The sequence below is a fragment of the Dryobates pubescens genome, chromosome 2 (genome assembly GCF_014839835.1).
Source record: "Dryobates pubescens isolate bDryPub1 chromosome 2, bDryPub1.pri, whole genome shotgun sequence".
NCBI lineage: Eukaryota > Metazoa > Chordata > Aves > Piciformes > Picidae > Dryobates > Dryobates pubescens.
In genome coordinates this window covers 52,321,486-52,340,018 of record NC_071613.1, presented here as the reverse complement: position 1 = coordinate 52,340,018, position 18,533 = coordinate 52,321,486, and the positions used below count along the sequence as shown (strand labels likewise).

General features: G+C 48.2%; 1 protein-coding gene across 1 annotated transcript in view; it reads right to left on the bottom strand.

The window, feature by feature from the left end:
* The window catches only part of NEB (nebulin), a 163,301-nt gene extending 154,891 nt beyond the window's left edge, over window positions 1-8,410 (bottom strand). The window contains exons 1-4 of the mRNA XM_054177633.1: window positions 8,327-8,410; window positions 6,857-6,922; window positions 4,229-4,273; window positions 1,915-2,151 (exon numbers count right to left, since the gene is read on the bottom strand). Of these exons, the coding sequence (XP_054033608.1) occupies window positions 1,915-2,151; window positions 4,229-4,273; window positions 6,857-6,889 (315 nt within the window). The 5' untranslated portion in view covers window positions 6,890-6,922; window positions 8,327-8,410. The remainder of the gene's footprint in view (window positions 1-1,914; window positions 2,152-4,228; window positions 4,274-6,856; window positions 6,923-8,326) is intronic.
* Window positions 8,411-18,533: the final 10,123 nt, after the last annotated feature.

The window sequence follows — 18,533 nt, the reverse complement described above, 5'->3', positions numbered from 1 at the left end:
GAGGGAATGGGCTGAAGTTTGAAGTGCTTGAAGAGATTGCAGTTGTAGTCTAGATATTAGGGAGAAATTCTTTACAGTGAAGGTGGTGAGACAGTGGAACAGGTTGCCCCAGGGAGGCTGTGAATGCCCCCTCCCCGGAGGTGTTCAAGGCCAGGCTGGATGAAGCCTCGCGTAACATGTTCTAGTGGAAGATGTCCCTGCCTGTGGCAAGGGGTTTGGAACTAGATGACCTTTAGGGTCCCTTCCAACCCAAACAATTCTATGAATGAATCCATGAATTTCCACCTTCAGCCTGCTTTAGATCACTTCCAACTGATTATATTCTCCTTGGGAGCTTGATACTGGTAAACTCACAGTTATTTGGTTCAGTGACCAAAGACAAGGGACATGTGTGGGTGAGGGTAGCACTCTTAGACCTATGATCTCACATTAACCTTAAAAAGTGAAGGCTAGTGGGCAACAGACATTAAAATGTAGGAAAGGGGCTCTGAGCAGAGTGAGTTTCCTCTTTCCACAACATCCTCTAGTATTGGTTTACTGGGCTTTGCTACCCCATATCAGGAAATTAGGCTGGTGCTTGTTCCTATCTACTGTACAGGGTGGAGAAATATACTAGCAGAAATAATACTGAGGTTTTGCTGTTCAAGACATATTAGTCTCTCAGTTATCATCCTGGGTTCAGTTTTGGGATCCTTACTACAAGAAGGACATTGAGGGGCTGGAGCAGGTACAGAGAAGGGCAACAAAGCTGATGAAGGGTCTGGAGAGCAGGGCTGGTGAGGAGCAGCTGAGGCAACTGGGGGTGTTTAGTCTGGAGAAAAGGAGGTTGAGGGGAGACCTCACTGCCCTCTACAGCTTCCTGAAAGGAGGCTGGAGCCAGGTGGGGGTTGGGCTCTTCTTCCTAGTGTCAGTGATAGAATGAGGGGAAATGGCCTGAAATTGTGCCAGGGGAGGTTTAGGTTGGAGATTAGGAACAATTTCTTTGCTGCAGGAGTGGTCAGGCACTGGAACAGGCTGCCCAGGGAGGTGGTGGAGTCACCATCCCTGGAGGTGTTCAAGAAACCTGTGGCTATGGCACTTTGGGAGATGGTTTAGTGGCCATGGTGGTGTTGGGATTCAATCTTGGGGGTCTTCTCCAGTCCCAACAATTCTGTGATTCTATGATCCTTCACTCAAATACTGAAGGCAGTGCAGGAGTCCTACTACCTGACATCTCTGACAGCATTCAGCCATCTGCCTCAAGGCACTTTTTGTGCCTCATGCGCTTCAGCAGGAAACAGGCAAGCGAGGGGCTAATTAAAAGAAGGAAACTTCCTACTTCAGGCAAGTGACATTAATAATACACAAGACAAAATTAAATATAGGAGATGAAACAGCAGCTTGAAGGTACCTATTAAATACTTCTAAAGCTGGTGTTCCTCAAGAAAGTTCTGGGCCCCTCAATTTAAGAAGGATACTGAGATACTCGAACATGTCCAGAGAAGGGCAATGAGGCTGGGGAGGGGTCTGGAGCACAGCCCTGTGAGGAGAGGCTGAGGGAGCTGGGGTTGCTTAGCCTGGAGAAGAGGAGGCTCAGGGGAGACCTTCTTGCTCTCTACAACTCCCTGAAGGGAGGCTGTAGCCAGATGGGGGTTGGTCTCTTCTCCCAGGCAACCAGCACCAGAAAAAGAGGACACAGTCTCAAGCTGTGCCAGGGGAGGTTTAGGCTGGAGGTGAGGAGAAAGTTCTTCCCAGCAAGAGAGATTGGCTATTGGGATGTGCTGCCCAGGGAGGTGGTGGAGTCACCCTCCCTGGAGGTGTTCAAAAAGGGATTGGAAGCCATGGTTTAGTTAACCATGAGGTGTTAGGTGATAGGTTGAACTTGATGATCCCTGAGGTCTTTTCCAATCTTGATGATTCTGTGAAAGACTTTACCTCACTGAAGAGGTCCTTCATTTTATTGCTGTGTTCCAGGTAAGGCGTCAGGAACTTGGAGACGTCCACTTTAGTCCGTATTGTCTTCTTTCTGGCTGGAGCTGCTGCATGTGTGGCAGCAGCAGGAGCAGCAGCAGGAGCAGCAGCAGGTTTTCCAGACTCAGCTGTGTAGGTGACCTGTGCTGTTTCAGGACCTGTGAAGTCTGTGCTAATAGTCTCAGTGATCTCAGTGACCACCTGGGAATAAAGAAGAAAAGAGTTACTTGGTTTATAACTACAAATCATCCAATGAGCAATTTTCATCTCCCCTATCTAGCAAAATCAGGGCTTATCCAGGAACCACCTGCAAGGCCAAAAATCAGTGACAGTTTTCCTACGGGGATCACTGAACCTAAACCCCTGCCAAGAAATGAAGTGAATGGCTGGTAGGACAGTGATAGGACAGGGGACAATGGCTTCAAAGTACAGAAGAGCAGATTTAGATTGGGTGTTAGGAACAAGTTGTGCACCATGAGGGTGGTGGAACACTGGAACAGGTTGCCCAGGGACCCCAACTCTGGAGATATTCAAAGTGAGACTCAACAGGGCTCTGGGCAGCCTGATCTAGTTGAGGGTGTCCCTGTTTCCTGCAGAGGGGGTTGGACTGGGTGACTTTTGGAGGCCTCTTCCAACCCAGAGCATTCTGTGATTCTATGATAATTACTCAGAAAGCTCCTGTGGCCTCTTTTCTCACTGGAACCTGGGGATTGCCCAGGTGGGACCACCAGCAGCTACAACCAAGTGTAGAAGTGTTCTCAGTGCCCAATTTGTGTTGAAGAAACAGAGCCAAGGCTTCTGAAGTTGTCACTGACAGTTGTGAAGGCAGGTGAAAGGTGCTTCCTGTTATGCAAAAGGATTATCTTCCTCTTGCAAAAGGAAAGGCCTGGACACAGGAGACAGTCTTGGGACCAAGTCTTTGGGATGTTGTTGTAAACACACAATGCACAAATGAACAGACACCCAAAAATCACCTTTTCTACTAAACTGCATTTTCTCATGGCCAGATCACAGTCATGGCAGAAACATAGCTGTGCTGCTTCAATAATCAGTCACTCAAGCATCCATTAAATCCTTTACCTACTTGTTTATCAACATATAGTGGTAGTCTGAGACAGAGTAGAAGCAATTCTGGTCAGGGCTAGGACTCTGAGCTCTGTTCAGTGAGGCATTGCTGAAGTTCAGGGCAGCTTGGCACAGCCAGGGGCTGCTTCTAGTAGGGAGAAGCTGATGGGAGAGTTCCTGCCAAGGGCTGCCTGCAGAAAGGCTCTGCCTGAGACTTGCTCCTCTGCACACCAAGGGCACTGCCACAGCTTCTGCCACACCTTGGGGGGCAGCAATGCAGGGGTGGCACCAGCAGGGAGGAGCAGCCAGGACAGGTGACCCTCAAGTGCCCAACAAAGGATTGCAGCCCATGGATAGCATCTTCAGGAGAAAGCTGAAGGATGCCCAGGGCCAAGCCCCTTCTTCCCTGGCTAGTGTCCCAGCAGGACTCTGTCCCTTCTGCCTTCCATCCCCATCCCTCTGTTCCTGAATCCACTTCCAAAATTCATCTCCTGAATCCATTTCCTATCTGCTGCTGAGTCCAGGCTGGGACTTGCTCAGTGCCTGCCCCCAGCATCAGTGGTGCCAATGGTGCCCTCAGGGTTTGGGTTCCATGTTGGTTTGTGTCTCTGTCTCTCTCCCATGGCATTGTTCTTCTTTGGATTCCACCTGGCTGACTTTCTTTCCCAGCCCATCAGCCTCTCTCCCTTCTTCCCTTTGGGAAGCCAGAGGGCTTTCTGGAGAGCCTCTGGCACTCCTCTGGCAGCCAGCCCAGCCCTGACCTTTGTGCTCTAATCTGCTTTTGTACTAAGAATTGGATTGCTGTCAATATGTTACTTCAGTAATCTTCCTGCCTGTGTTTCTTGTTATTCATGTAACCTCTTTTTGTCAGCTCCTGTGCAAATAGCTGCTGGCCAGGCATGAAGACTGACAGCATGATGCAGGGCAGGACAGAAATGAGCACAGTGCTCTTCTGATGGTCACATCCACAGCTCCTTCTAATGCAAATCAAAGAGTGGCAGACAGGATACTCAAGAACAAGCCAGGATTCCTTGATACCATTCCAGAACAGGATCTTGCAAGAGGAAGTACAGCATTAAGAAGCAAGTGGTGGTTGATGCTTGTGTGTTTTACCTGAAAAACTAGACCTCAGAGCACAAAAGGTCACTGATTGAGCATTAGGCATCCATTACATGCAGGCATACACCACATGCAACATGACAGGGACCTTTACCTCATGTGGTTCACCTTCTTCAATAATTGTTTCTTCTATGTAGTACTATGGAAAAAAAACCAAACCAAACAACACAACAGAAAGGGGGAAAAAATAAATCATTGTTAGCTCAGATCATAGAGAAGAGCAAATTTTTCTTGCTGGTAAGCTGTGGAGAAACAGTGCTGTAGTCCATCAGCTCCTACACAGCCACACTGGCATCCTCAGGACTTCTGAGCACCTGCTCAGTTTTTGCATTAATGATTGGATTTGTCTCCATGTGTTCCTTAATCAATCATCCCCTCCCCCCTGGCAATTAAGGCAGGTTCATTATCTAGTTTTACCCACAAGAGTGAAGACAATGATGCCCACACTAAAAGAAAGAAGCAGCACTGCAAACCCCAGCATTTTCCACGTGTCTGGCACAGTGAGAGCACTGCAGTAGGTTCCTCTCTTTAAACTCCTCAGAGTTCTTCCTAGCTGCAGATCCTTGAAGGACACCAATAATTACCAGCTGCCAGCAAGGCTGTGTACTACTGAGCACCATTCTAAGCTCAGCAGCCCAGTCAGTTTGCCACCCATGTTTTTGTCCACTTTTCCATCCCACATCTCATAACTTTGGTGACAAGAAGACTATGGCAGACTACTTCAGAGGCCTGCAACATTCTCTGGTACCATCTGCAACATTGACTGGTCTCCCATCTGCAACACTGACTGGTCTCCCCTTGTCCATAGCACCAGTGAACTCATAAAAAGCTGTTTAGGCAAACCCCCAACATACCACAGGTTGCCCAGGGAGGTAGTGGATGCCTCCTCCCTGGAGGTGTTCAAGGTTGGCTGAGGCTTTGAGCAACCTGATCTAACGGAAGGTGTCCCTGCCCACGGCAGGGGGTTTGGAAGTGAATGATCTTCAAGGTCCCTTTCCACCCAAACCCTTCTATGAATCTATGAATCATTCCAGCAGCAGCAATTAAACATTGACCAAAAAAGAAAGGTACATTTTGTTACAGAGAGCTCAGGAAGCACAAACACACTTACATGGCAACAGGGCATGTAATGAAGGCCTGGTGTGTTTGTAAGAAGGTCTTTATAAAGGACTTTCTGAGCAATAACACTTATCTTCCAAACCAACTTTAATTCATTCCACTGGCAAAATGTTGTCCCATTCACTGTTTGAAATGTATGAAGCCAGTCAAGGCCCAGTGCTGTCACACTGACAGAAATCAACAGTCTATTGAATGCAGTCCAGAGATAAAAGAGTTGGGAGATGTCTACATTTGTACCAGATTCTCCTTTTCCTCAAACAGCAAGTCTAAGGAAGTTCTCTTCCCCCTCTACTCTGCCCTGGTGAGACCCCACCTGGAATACTGTGTCCAGTTTTGGGCTCTTCAGTTCAAGAGAGACAGGGATCTGCAGGAGAGAGTCCAAAAGAGAGCTACAAGGATGGCTGGGGGACTTGAACATCTCTCCTATGAAAAAAAACTGAGAGACCTGGGGCTGTTTAGTCTGGAGAAGAGAAGGGTAAGGGGGGATCTTATTAATGTACATAAACATCTGAGGGGTGAGTATCAAAATGAAGGGGCCAGTCTCTTTGGTAGTAACAAGACAAGGAACAACATGTACTAACTGGAACACAAGAGATTCCACCTCAGCATGAGGAGAATCTTCTTTGCTGTGAGGGTGCTGTGGCCCTAGTACAGGCTGCCCAGAGAGGTTGCGGAGTCTCCCTCTCTGGCAGCTTTCAAGATCTGTCTGGGTGCATTCCTGTGTGACCTGTCCTACGTGACCCTGCTGTGGCAGGAGGGGTTGGACTGGATGATCTCTGGTGGTCCCTTCCAACCCCTACTATTCTGTGACCCTGTGAAAACACTGGGCAATTAGTTATAACCATTTATGTGTTTCATAACACAATTGCATTTCAGAATAGAAACACAGCAACAGGTAAGATCAGACTGTTTGTTACCCTTACCTGTTCCAGTAACAAACTCATTCCAATGGAACTCTCTCTTACCATCAAGTTGTAGGTTCCCCAGTTCCCAAGGAATTTTTAAATCAGATTGCTGGGACTAAACAGTGAGGCATAGAACAGTGAATTTAAATGCCCCATCAACAGACCAGTCCCTGATGTAGCTCCATGGATATCTACAGGCTTAAATCTAGCTCCACCTCTGCAACATGTAAGGTTAAATTGGTTAGTGAAACCCTGCTGCCACAAAACTGCTGCATTTCTGCACTGCAGTGGGCACAGAGGGGAGGCTAGAAAGTGGCTTCCCAAGTCATCCCCTCTAGCATGGATTGGATGACAGAGGGCAAGCCAGGAGGGAAAGAAGATGGCCCACTGCATCTATAATTATGCAGAGGAGTAATCAGAAAGCCTTGCAATAGGGGTGTGGGATGGTTACAACCCTTATTTAAGCAGAGAAACTATGACAGGAACCAGGGAGACTTCGCTCCACTGAGAGCAGTTTTGTTGTTGTTGCTGCTTTCTATTGATTAAACCATTTAACAGGCACCTAACAGCACCCTGATTTTCAGAGAGCAAACAGCAAGCAACCATCAGTGCTGATGAGCAACATCTCATTGAAGTGATTAATACATTCATTCACAAGGCAGGAAGCAAATATTTCTACACTCAGACTTTCTTCTTACCTCCACAACCTCCTCATATTCTTCTTCCTCCATTTTGAGGGTATTCTTCTGTCTCTCCCCCACTCACTGGTCAAGCAGCAAATGAATAAGACAGTATTAGCCCAAGAATGAAAGGACTGTGAAAAACCACTATTCCAGTTCATAAAGCACCTGGGGCCATGGTTAGCCACTAATCAGATTATTCCAACCTTGTTGGCTGGTCAGGGAAAGAACCTGAGACAGCAGAAAGAACTTGAGCCCCAGAAAGTTGTTTGGATCTGGCATTATTTTGACCATCCTGGGAAAGCATTGGGTTAAGGCTCAAACATGCTGATCTGAACCACAACCTGGGACAATATTCTAAGAGTTGTGACACCAATGCTGGAATTAAAGCAAACAAAAGAAAACAAACAGCCCCAAAAATCAGAGGAAGAGACTTCCTGAAGGCTGATTATGATTGGGTTTTTTCCATCACAACAAGATGATATGAAGAATATTTTCATGCCTTTGCCACTTTCCTCTGTTATTTCCTTACACTACCCAAGCTCCCGTTTGAATGGGAGCTTTCTCTCTATATTCTGTCTTCATTCATAAATCAAAACATAATGTAGGAAAAGATTGCAAGTGTTTGGGTTAAGGTGACTTTAGGTTAATGAGGCAATTTGTGTTTTCCCACCACTAGCTTATGCAGATGTTCTGTGAGGGTTGGGGTTTTTTTTTCAGCTCTTGTGGCCTTTCCCCCTCCCCTTCTCTATTTCTTCAGACCTAAAAAGAGATGAAAATCCATACAGCTGGCTGCATGGCAAAGCACAAATTGCTATCAAAACCTTTAGGCAAATTAATTAATGCAATGATTTTGCTGTGAGGCAAAGGTACAGTTTGCCACCAGAGACTGCAACCCTGTTTCTAATGTTGGTAGGGGATGAGGCTTTGGAACAGCTGCTCCTGAGTCCAGAGATATTTGCCATGAAAACCAATACTATCAAATGACAGGGGTGGTTTTGTTTAGCTGGCTAAGCTGCAATTCCTTCTGAGGCAAGTGGAGTCTAGTACTGCAGGTTAAATATAGGGACATGGAATACTGTCCCTTCTTAGTTCCAATGTGTTGAGAGAAATTACCTCCTCCCCCACAAAAAAAATGGATCAATTGGTTAAACCAGAACGTTAATCAGTAAAATAACTCCCATTAATGAGCAGCATCTTGTGGGGAAAAAGTAGGCCAAAGGTTATGAATAAAAATCTAGAAGCAGAGATTGAATATAAGGATACAATCTCTACCAGCTGCCCCTATTATAACCTTCAGCCATGCTTCCAAAGCCGACTTCCAGGTTCTTTTCCTCTTACTGGAGCTTGCAACTGGTCATCCCAACAGAAAAATCTGACTTCCATGGGCAAGGCATAACCACAACTCCCCAACTCCTACAGGATCAGGAAACAGCTCAAGACCCCATTCCAGGAAAAAGAAGTGAAATGGGATTTAAATGTCCTTACCAGCAACATCCAGTAAATATCCTTAGGAGCAAAGCCTCTCCAGCCTTCCCTCCTGAGCAGCACCAGGCGAGAACAAGCTTGGTGTATCAGCTCCTAATTACTCATGTGGCTAGCACAGCCAATCTGGCTCCAGCCTGCTCGAGTTTCAGCCCAAAATATACTTGGTGACCCCACAGGAGGCCACCTGTTCTCAGCACCATGAAGGAGAGGAGAGCTGAGTGGTTCTGTGCTCCCAAGGAAAGCCAAAACACATCAGAGCTTGACTGAACGCCACCAGGTCCCTGCTGAAATGGGTCCCTAGGCGAATCAGGGGGAGCACTGGCATGGAAAACAAGGGACATTTCCTTCATTCTCAGGTGAGAGTCACAGAATGCTAGGGGTTGGAAAGGACCTCTGAAGATCATCAAGTCCAACCCCCCTTGCCAGAGCAGGAACACCTCAAGCAGACCACATAGGAACACCTCCAGGCAGGCCTTGAACTTAGAATAACAATTAATCTGAAATGAGAGAAAAATTAATTCCTCTGTTTTGCCTGAATCAAAACTACCCCAATTTAAGAATCTCTGAACTTCAGGAGAAAGAAGAAAAGTCTGGAATGTGAATTCATTTTTTTAGTACAAGCCTGGCTTTAATTTCATCCCTAACTCTACTTGAAGTTCTTCATCAACTTAATGTGATACAAATCATGTGTCAATAGTTCCATCACTTCTTATGGTACAGAGCTGAACACATGGACCCTGGAACAGGCAAAAAACGCTTGAACACAATTAACAACCAACATGCCTGGTAAAGAAGGCCTAAGAACACATAATAAACAGATTGAGTGACAGAGGAGCAATTCTAATGCACACAGTATTTTAGGTGGTCAAATTTTATATGATGTATGCAGCACAATCATGCTGGTGATAACAGAAGTGGCCTCTTAGGTCATCTAGTTGATTCACATTATAGGCCTGGCTTTAGTTCTTCAGGGAGGTGCATTTAAACTCCAACACCAGCAATCATCTCAGCTCATATACTATATGACAGAATTCAACACATGATTGTCAGGAGCCCTTGAGAGCCATCATCTTGTCCCTTAACTCTTTCCAGAGGTTAATATTTATATCCACATGAAATATCATACCTCATTCACCACTGCCAAGCATTTTATATTCTGCAGGGAGCTGCAGATCCTTCCCTTTCTCCTTTAGGCAAGCTCCATGCTGTCAGTTACTTAGCATTTTGCTTTACTAGGCAATCCTTCCCCTTTTAATCTGATTTCTGTTGATTTAAAAGCCCTTCAGTTTTCTTAACATCTTTTGAAGATGCCTAAAAATGAATGCAGCACGCTGATGGAGTCTCACAAGAGCAATGTCAGCTTAACCTTCTGCCCTCCCATCCAGATCCCCTGTGTGTGCATTCCAGAAATAACTCCGAGTGGCTTTGCTCCGAGGCACTGATTGGATGCACAATGTGACATCTACAGAAGTGATGACAAGCCTTTATGGAGTGAAGAGCCAACTTTTTCTAGTTTTTTTTTAATTAAACATGTAATTCATTATTGTTTCCAGCTCAAATCTCCATTGATGCCATAATTAGCACCGTGGCTGGTGACTCACCGTTCCCCTTCGTGGTCCCCTTTCAACAAGTCCGGGTTCACGGTCTGGTTAGCAGTGGCACTTTACATTGCTCTTCCTCCAAGAGACATTCCCTCCTAGTCACTGCTCCAATATTGGCTATTATTGCACCTCATTCCAGTCACCTGCTTTAAAATCAGCTTTCCCAGCTCTACAGAAGCTTGCTTTCCTCTGTCCTGATGGCTGTGCTGACAAAAATCAGCAAGCGCTTCCAAACGGGATGTGATTTGCTGTGCAGTTCTCTTGCAAGCTCCTGCAAGCAATCTGGCCCTTAAGGATAAACTCTGCAACTCCTAAGACACTAGGACATCAACTCCATACAATCATTTAGGCTGAAGAAGACTAAGTTCAAGACCAGTCATTAAACTAGCACTATCAATCTGCTGCTAAAGCATGTCCCTCAGCACCACATCTGTTCAGCTTTTCAGTCCCCTCAGGGATGGGGATTCCACCACTGCTCTGGGGCAAGCTGCAACAGGGCTTGACAACCCTTTTGCAAAAGAATTTGTTCCTCATGTCCAGCTTAGAACTTGAGGCCATTTCCTCTCATCCTATTGCTTGCCTCTTGGGAGAAGAGACTGGCTCCTACTTGGCTGCAACCTCCCTTCAGGTGAGTTGTGGAGAGCCAGAAGGCCTCCTCTCAGCCTCCTTTTGTCCAGGCTGAACGATCCCAGGTCACTCAACAGATCTATCTCCAGACCCTTCACCATCTTCACTGCCTTTCTCTGGATCCACTCCAGCCCCTCAATGTCCTTCTTGTAGCAAGGGGCCCCAGACTGACCCCCTCTCTGAGGTGGTGCCTCAGCAGTGCTGAGTACAGGGGGGGCAATCAACAGAGAGGCTCTGTCTGTAGAGGCCCCAGAGCAGCCACACCGTAACTCCTCACCCCTAAAAGAACTGCTGCAGAACTGCCAGTTTTCTACAGCCTTCCTGCTGGTTACTGACATTGCCTTGATCATCCAGCCCTTTGTGCTTCTTCTGCAATGCCTCTCTCTCTGGATCCCAGTGCAGAGGCTGACAAGCCAAGGCCAGATCCCACCTCGCAAACCCCAAACAGTTCACGTCTGGGAACTGCAGGCCTGCAGTTGCCTCCTGAAGACAACACCTTCAAGGCTCAAGAGGCTTTCCATCCATCACAGAATCATAGAATCAATAGATCTCCTTGCATCTGACTGAGAATTACACAGAAAAATCATAGAATCACAGAATGGTCCAGGCCAGAAGGGACCTCCAAAGCTCATCCAGTCTGACCTCCCTAACTAGATCAGGGCCTTGCCCAGCCTCGCCTTTAGTATCTCCAGGCCAGGGGCCTCAGCCACCTCCCTGGGCAACCTGTTCCAGTGTTCCACCACCCTCATAGTGAAGAACTTCTTCCTGATATCCAATCTAAATCTGCCCTATTCTAGTTTGAAGCCATTGCCCCCAGTCCTGTCACTGCAGGCCCTTGCAAACAGTCTCTCTGCAGCCTTCCCGTAGGCCCCCCTCAGGTACAGGGCCTGGCAGGCAGCTCTAAGGTCTCCCCAGAGCCTTCTCTTCCCCAGCTCCCTCAGCCTGTCCTCGTAGCAGAGGTGCTCCAACCCCCTGATCATTCTCATGGCCCTCCTCTGGACCCTCTCCATCAGGTCCAAGTCCTTCCTAATCTTGTGCCAGAGATCCCAGTGGCTTCTCTGTGTCTTGCCCTTTGTGTGGATAAACTGGCTGACATCACAGGGACTAAATTCAACCTCCTCAGGTCATCAGGAGGCCACCCAGAACAGGCAAGCAGTGTAATCACTGGAAAAGGCCACATTTTAACACATGTTTGGTTGACTCTGTCTGCTTTTTTAACCCATATTATTAAGTTACTTCCTCCCTTTCACACCATGCCTTTCTGCCTACCAGATTCTGCACAAAGCTGGGGAAAAACCCCAAACCAAACCCCAAACCAAGCCCAAATAACACCACTCTGGTACTGGAGCATTTAGAAAGTGCTTACCTAAGCTGATCAGCTGTCCAATTTTTTCCTGTAGGCTGTGATCTCCCCTGGAGCATGTCCAGAGAAAGGCAAAGCAAGCTGTGGAAGGGTCTGGAGAGCAGAGTTGATGAGGAGCAGCTGTGGGGATTGGGATTGTTTAGTCTGGAGGAGACCTATGAGGGGAGACCTCATTGCTCTGTACAGCTCCCTGAAAGGAGATTGGAGCCACCTGGGGGTTGGCCTCTGCTCCCCCAGTGTCAGGTGATAGAATGGGAGGAAATGGCCTGAAATTGTGCCAGGGGAGGTTTAGTTTGGACATAAGGAACAACGAGAGTGGTCAGGCACTGGAGCAGGTTGCTCAGGGAGGTGGTGGAGTCACCATCCCTGGAGGTCTTCAGGCAATATAAGTCCCCTTCGAGTATTGAAATGCAGCTTTAAGGTCTCACAGGATGTTAGGGGTTTGAAGGGACCTCTGAAGATTATTGAGTCCAACCCCCATGCCAGAGCAGGACCATAGAATCTAGCACAGGTCACACAGGAATGCATCCAGATGGGTCTGGAAAGTCTCCAGAGAAGGCCTTGCTGGAGCCTTCTCCTCTCCAGGAGCAGCCTGAATTCTTTCAGCCTGTCTTAGTAGGAGAGGTGCTCCAAGCCCTCTGATCATCTTCATGGTCTCCCCTGTACCCACTCCATCAGGTCCGTGTGCTTTGACTTGCTGCAGTGTTAGGAGCAGCTGAGGGAAGCACTCTTAGCAGGCAGTATGGAATCTGTACATCCCTTAAGCTGGCAGAGCAAAGCAGCACCCACACTTTGAACACATGCCAGGCACCCCTGCAGGGTCTGTAACTGACAGCACAGTGACCAAGGCTGGTCTGAAGTGTATAAGCAAAGGAAAAGTCAGGCTCTGCTAGGTCAAAAGATCTTTACTTTCCAGCATTTGCCTTGTTGTCTCCTTAACTCATTACCATTCAGTACAAGAGGCCAGCAGACCCAGAGAGGTGATTCTGTCACTCTGCTCTGGCGAGACCTCACCCACAGTGCTGCCTGCAGCTCTGCAGCCCTCAACAGGGAAAGGACATGGACCTGATAGAAGGAGTCCAGAGAAGGGCCACAAAGATGATCAGGGGTTGAAGCACCTCTGCTACAAGGACAGGCTGTGGGAGCTGGGGGTGTTCAGCCTGGAGAAGAGGCGGCTCTGGGGAGACTAGTGGCCTGCATGTACCTGAAGGGGGCCTGGAAAGAGGCTGCAGAGGGACTGTTTACAAAGGCCTGCAGTAACAGGATGAGGGCCAATGGCTTCAAACCAGAGAAGGGCAGATTTAGACTGGATGCTGGGAACAAGTTCTGCACCATGAGGGTAGTGGAACACTGGAACAGGTTGCCCAAGGTGGGGGTTGGGGACCCATCCCTGGGGATATTCAAGGTGAGGCTGGAGAGGGCTCTGGGCAGCCTGATCCAATTGGGGATGTCCCTGCTGACTGCAGAGGGGGTTGGATTGGATGACATCTGGAGGGCACTTCCAAAACACAGGAGGCAAGTCAGGACCTAATGCTGAACGGGTTCCAAGTTCATTAACAGCTGAACAATTAACTAACTGGAGATACCCAAAAAACCCCACCCTGATGAAAAAATCCCCAACCAACTGATAAGATCAGCTTCCTTTGCTCCTGTTCTCTGCAATCAGAAATGCTAGAATCACTACTTCCAGAAGTATTCATTGCTGGTTTTCATATACCCAATACTTTCAAACAGTGTTTTTATTTTTTAATGGAAATGCCACCAAAATGTGGGGGGTTAAAGAAAGGCTAAAACACAACCCCAGAACTCCTTCACTTGGTTGTTTTTGGTGCTGCTTATCCTCTTTCTTAAAGTATTAATAGAAAATATTAGGTCATGACAAAGACTATACTTAGAGGCAAGGCAGTCCAAATGTCATGAGTACATCATCTCCAGTGTCTTATTTTCGTGTTTATTTTTTGATGCTGACAGGTTAGCACAGGGTGAGCAGCAGCACAAACTCAATGGTACCCTGGGGGGCATTAGTGAATGCGTGTCCAGCAGGTCTAGCGAGGTCCTCCTCCCCCTCTGCTCTGCCCTGGTGAGACCACACCTGGAATCCTGTGTCCAGTTTTGAGGTCCCCAGTTTGGGAAAGACAGGGATCTGCTGGAGAGAGTCCATCAAAGAGCTATGAGGATGATGAAGGGACTTGAACATCCCTGATATGAAGCTGCGCCAGGGGAGGTTTAGACTCGAAGTGAGGAGAAAGTTCTTCACTGAGCGAGTCGTTCGTCATTGGGATGTGCTGCCCAGGGAGGTGGTGGAGTCACCGTCCCTGGAGGTGTTCAAGAGGAGATTGGATGTGGCACTTGGTGCCATGGTCTAGTCGTGAGGTCTGTGGAGACAGGTTGGACTCGATAATCCTTGGGGTCTCTTCCAACCTTAGTTATACTGTGAAGACTGAAAGACCTGGGGCTGTTTAGTCTGGAGAAGACAAAGCTGAGGGCGGGGACCTTGTTAATGTCTATAAATATTGGAGGGGTGGGTGTCAAGGGGAAGGGGACAGGCTCTTTTCAGTGGCACCCAGTAATAAGGCAAGGATTAATGGATACAAGCTAGAACACAGGAGGTTCCACCCTAACATAAGGAGAAACTTTACTCTGAGGGAGCACTGGAACAGACTGGCCAGAGAGGCTGTGGAGTCTTCTTCTCTGGAGGCTTTCAAAGCCTACTTGGAAGTGTTCCTGTGTGGCCTGCCCTAGGTGATTCTGCTCTGGCAGGGGGGGTGGACCCAATGATCTCTGGAGGTCCCTGCCAATCCCTAGCCTTCTGTGATTGTGTGTTGTCTAAACCAACCATGAGCCAAAAAGACTTTGCTGGACGAGAAGGAAAGAAATGAGTATGAAACCAAAACTCATTTCATTCTTCCTGATGTTTCTGGACAAAGAAGGACCTCTCATCTCACTGATCAAATTGCTTGGTTAGGAAGGCCACACATCAGATCCTGGCTTCAGTTTTGGGACCCTCAGTACAAGAAGGACATTGGGGTGCTGGACCATGTCACAGAATCAATAAGGTTGGAAGAGACCTCAAGGATCATCAACTCCAACCTGTCACCCAAGACCTCATGACTACTAAACCATGGCACCAAGTCCAGAGAAGGGCAATGAAGCTGGTGAGGAGCACTCGAGGGAACCAGAGTTACTCAGCCTAGAGGCTGAATCATCTCTGTGGCCCTCCTCTGGACCCACTCCACCAGGTCCATATCCTTCTTGTGTTGGGGCTCTCATAGGTGTTCACAGCACTCCAGGTGAGGTCTCACCAGAGCAGAGCACAGTGGCAGAATCCCCTCTCTCCACCTGCTGGCCATGCTTCCTTTGATGCAGCCTAGGAGGCCATCGGCCTTCTGAGCTGCAGGTGCCCACTGCTGGCTCATGTCCAGCTTCTCATCCACCGGCACCCCCAAAACCTTCTCTGCAGCGCTGCTCTCAATCTCATCACCCTCCAGCTTGGATTGATAATGAGGATTTCCCTAACCCAGGTGCAGGACCTTGAATTTTGCCTTACTGAGCCTCATGCTATTCTCCTGAGCCCACATCTCCAGGCTGCCTAGTCCCTATGTTCAACTGGGATATTTCCAAGAGAGAATCAAGAGAGGATTCAAAGGGAAAAATCAACTCAGACAAACCCAAAGCGAAAAGAATATGAACAAGATGCCAAATATTTGTGGCTTCTTTTTTGGTTTGGTTTGTTGCTTTTTGGGGGGGCTTGGTTTGGTTTGGTTTTGGTGATACCACGCAGCAAAGAGAGCTCAGGTGTAGAAATGCTTCTCAACCTAACACTCCAACTGGCTGTAGAAACTTCAAAATTAGTGTAAGATTCAAAAGAGGAAAAACAAGACTGAAGAGGTAAAAGCAGAGTGCAAAAGATACTGTGGGTTGCCACAAGATGTTTACACCAAATGAAGTCAGCAGCAGCCTTGGTTTGTTGGGGTGTTTTTTCCTAACTGAATCTGGTCATTGGCATGAAGGGTAGGCCTCTTGAAGGGTAGTTCTCCTCACATGACAGCACCTGTCACACCCTCCAGTGCTCTTTACTTAGGTCCTTCTGAGAGTCTTGAAAGAAAACATCACCAAGATGACGTCAAACCCCCTGATTTATCTCCCCTCCAAACGTTCTCCACGTAAGCGCTGAGCAGAAAGGAGAGAGATCCAAGGAAGGCTTCTTCGAGAACACAAACCCAGCTCAGGTTTCCCAGCATGAGCTCCTGGGGTCAGCTTAGATACAGCACACAGCTCACAAGCTAACACAAGATTGCTAGCTTGATTTATAGAATCATAGAGTGGGCCAGGCCAGAGGGGACCTCCAAAGGTCATCCAGTCTGACCTCCTTGCAGTCAGCAGGGACTAGATCCCCAACTAGATCAGGCTGCCCAGAGCTCTGTCAAACCTCTCCTTGAATATCTCCAGGGATGGGGCTTAACCACCTCCCTGGGCAACCTGTCCTAGTGTTCCACCACCCTCATGGTAAAGAATTTGTTCCTAGCACCCAATCTAATCTGCCCTTCTCTAGTTTGAAGCCATTGCCCCTGGTCCTGTCACTGCAGGCCTTTGCAAACAGGCTTTCTCCATCCTTCATGTAGTCCCCCCTCAGGTACTGGAAGGTTGCTATTAGGTCTCCCTGGAGCCTCCTCTTCTCCAGGCTGAGCACCCCCAGCTTGTCCTTCTAGCAGAGGTGCTCCAACCCCCTGATCATTCTCATGGCCTCCTCTGGACCTGTTCCATCAGCTCCATGTCCTCCCTCTATTGAGAGCTCCAGACCTGCACACAGCACTCCAGGTGAGGTCTCAGCAGAGCAGAGCAAAGTGGCAGAATCACCTCTCTGGCTCTGCTGGCAATGCTGCTTTGGATGCAGCCCAGAATGTGATTTGCCTTCTGGGCTGCAAGCTCACACTGCCTGCTCATGTTCAGCTTCTCATCTATCAGCACCCCCAAGTGCTTTCCCACAGGGCTGCTTTCTGTCACCTCATCCCCCAGCCTGGATTGTTCCCAGGTGCAGAACCCTGCACTTGCTCTTGTTGAACCTCAGGAGGTTCACCTGGGCCCAGCTCTCCATATTGATTTTAGTGAGCATAAACCAGGAAAGGAATGGGAGGTCCTTTCCAAAGAACCTTTTGTTCCTCAGAGATTCAAATGATCTCCCTCTGCTCTGGTGAGACTCCACCTCCAATACTGTGTCCAGTTCTGGTGTCCCCAGCATAAGAAGGGCACAGAGCTGTTGGAGTGAGTCCAGAGGAGGCCACAAAGATGGCCAAGGGCTGGAGCACCTCTGCCATGAGGATAGGCTGAGGGAGCTGGGGGTGTTCAGCCTGGGGAAACATAGAAGACTCCAAGGGGACCTTAGAGCTGCCTCCCAATACCTGAAGGGATCTTACAGGAAGGCTGCAGAGGGACTTTTCCTGAGGGTATGAGAGACAGGACAAGGGGGGAATGGTTTGAAGCTGAGGGAGAACAGGGTTAGACTGGAGCTTAGAAAGAAGTTCTTCAGTGTGAGGAATTCAGTAGGAACAGTTGTTGTGGTTTCTGATGGAACTGACCTGAAACCATTTCTTGAGGACTCATAAACTGGTTCAGATTAATTTATATCCCAGTCCACATTCATATCATTTGTTAAATCTTCCCCCTGAATCTGTTATCTCCAACCAAGCTTGGCAGCAGGAGGCTTTCATGTGCCTTTGAACAGTGCTGCCAACTTTCCACATCACCCCAACAGCAACAGAGACAGCAGTGGATAAACACAGCCAGAACAGAAGGGCATTCCCTGCCATGAATCACCTGGGCTGAAGGGACAGGGCTTCACACACACCTTGCCTTCTGCAAACACTGTGATCAGCCCTTTAGTTCTGAACTCATCTCTGCTGCCTTTGTCATTCCACAGTTACTGCACTGAGATATTACTGAAAGATGTCCATGCCCTGTGGATTCACAGAAGGCATCAGGTTGGAAGGGAGCCTCAAAGATCATCTTGTTCGAGCCTGCTGCAGTCAGCAGGGACACCTCCAACTCGTGCAGGTTGCTCAGGGCCACATCAAGTTCGACCTTGAATGTCTCCAGGGATGGTGCCTCCACCATTGCCCCAGGAACCAGGGCCAAGATCCATCCAGCTAGAAGCTGGATGGGAAACAGAGCAGAGATTAAAGACAAGTTACCTACAAGACAGGTCCAAGGTAAGTCCAGCAGACCCAGGACTAGAGACAAGCTACTGATAACACAGGCTCAGTGTACCTCCAGGAAATGAGGTCCATGTCCCTCTTGTGTCAGGAGCCCAGATCCAGACACAGACCTCCAGGTGAGGTGTCAGCAGAGCAGAGTGGCAGAATCCCCTCTCTCCATCTGCTGGCCATGCTTGTTTTGCTGCAGACCAGGATGCCATTGGCCTTCTGGGCTGCAAGTGCCCATTGCTGCCTCATGTCCAGCTTCTCACCCACCAGCACCCCCAAGTCCTTCCCTGCAGGGCTGCTCTCAATCTTATTATCCCTAGCATGGATTCATATCAAGGATTGCCCTGACACGGGTGCAGGACTTAGGACTTTGCCTTATTGAGCCTCATGAGGTTCAGCTGAGTCCACTTCTTTAG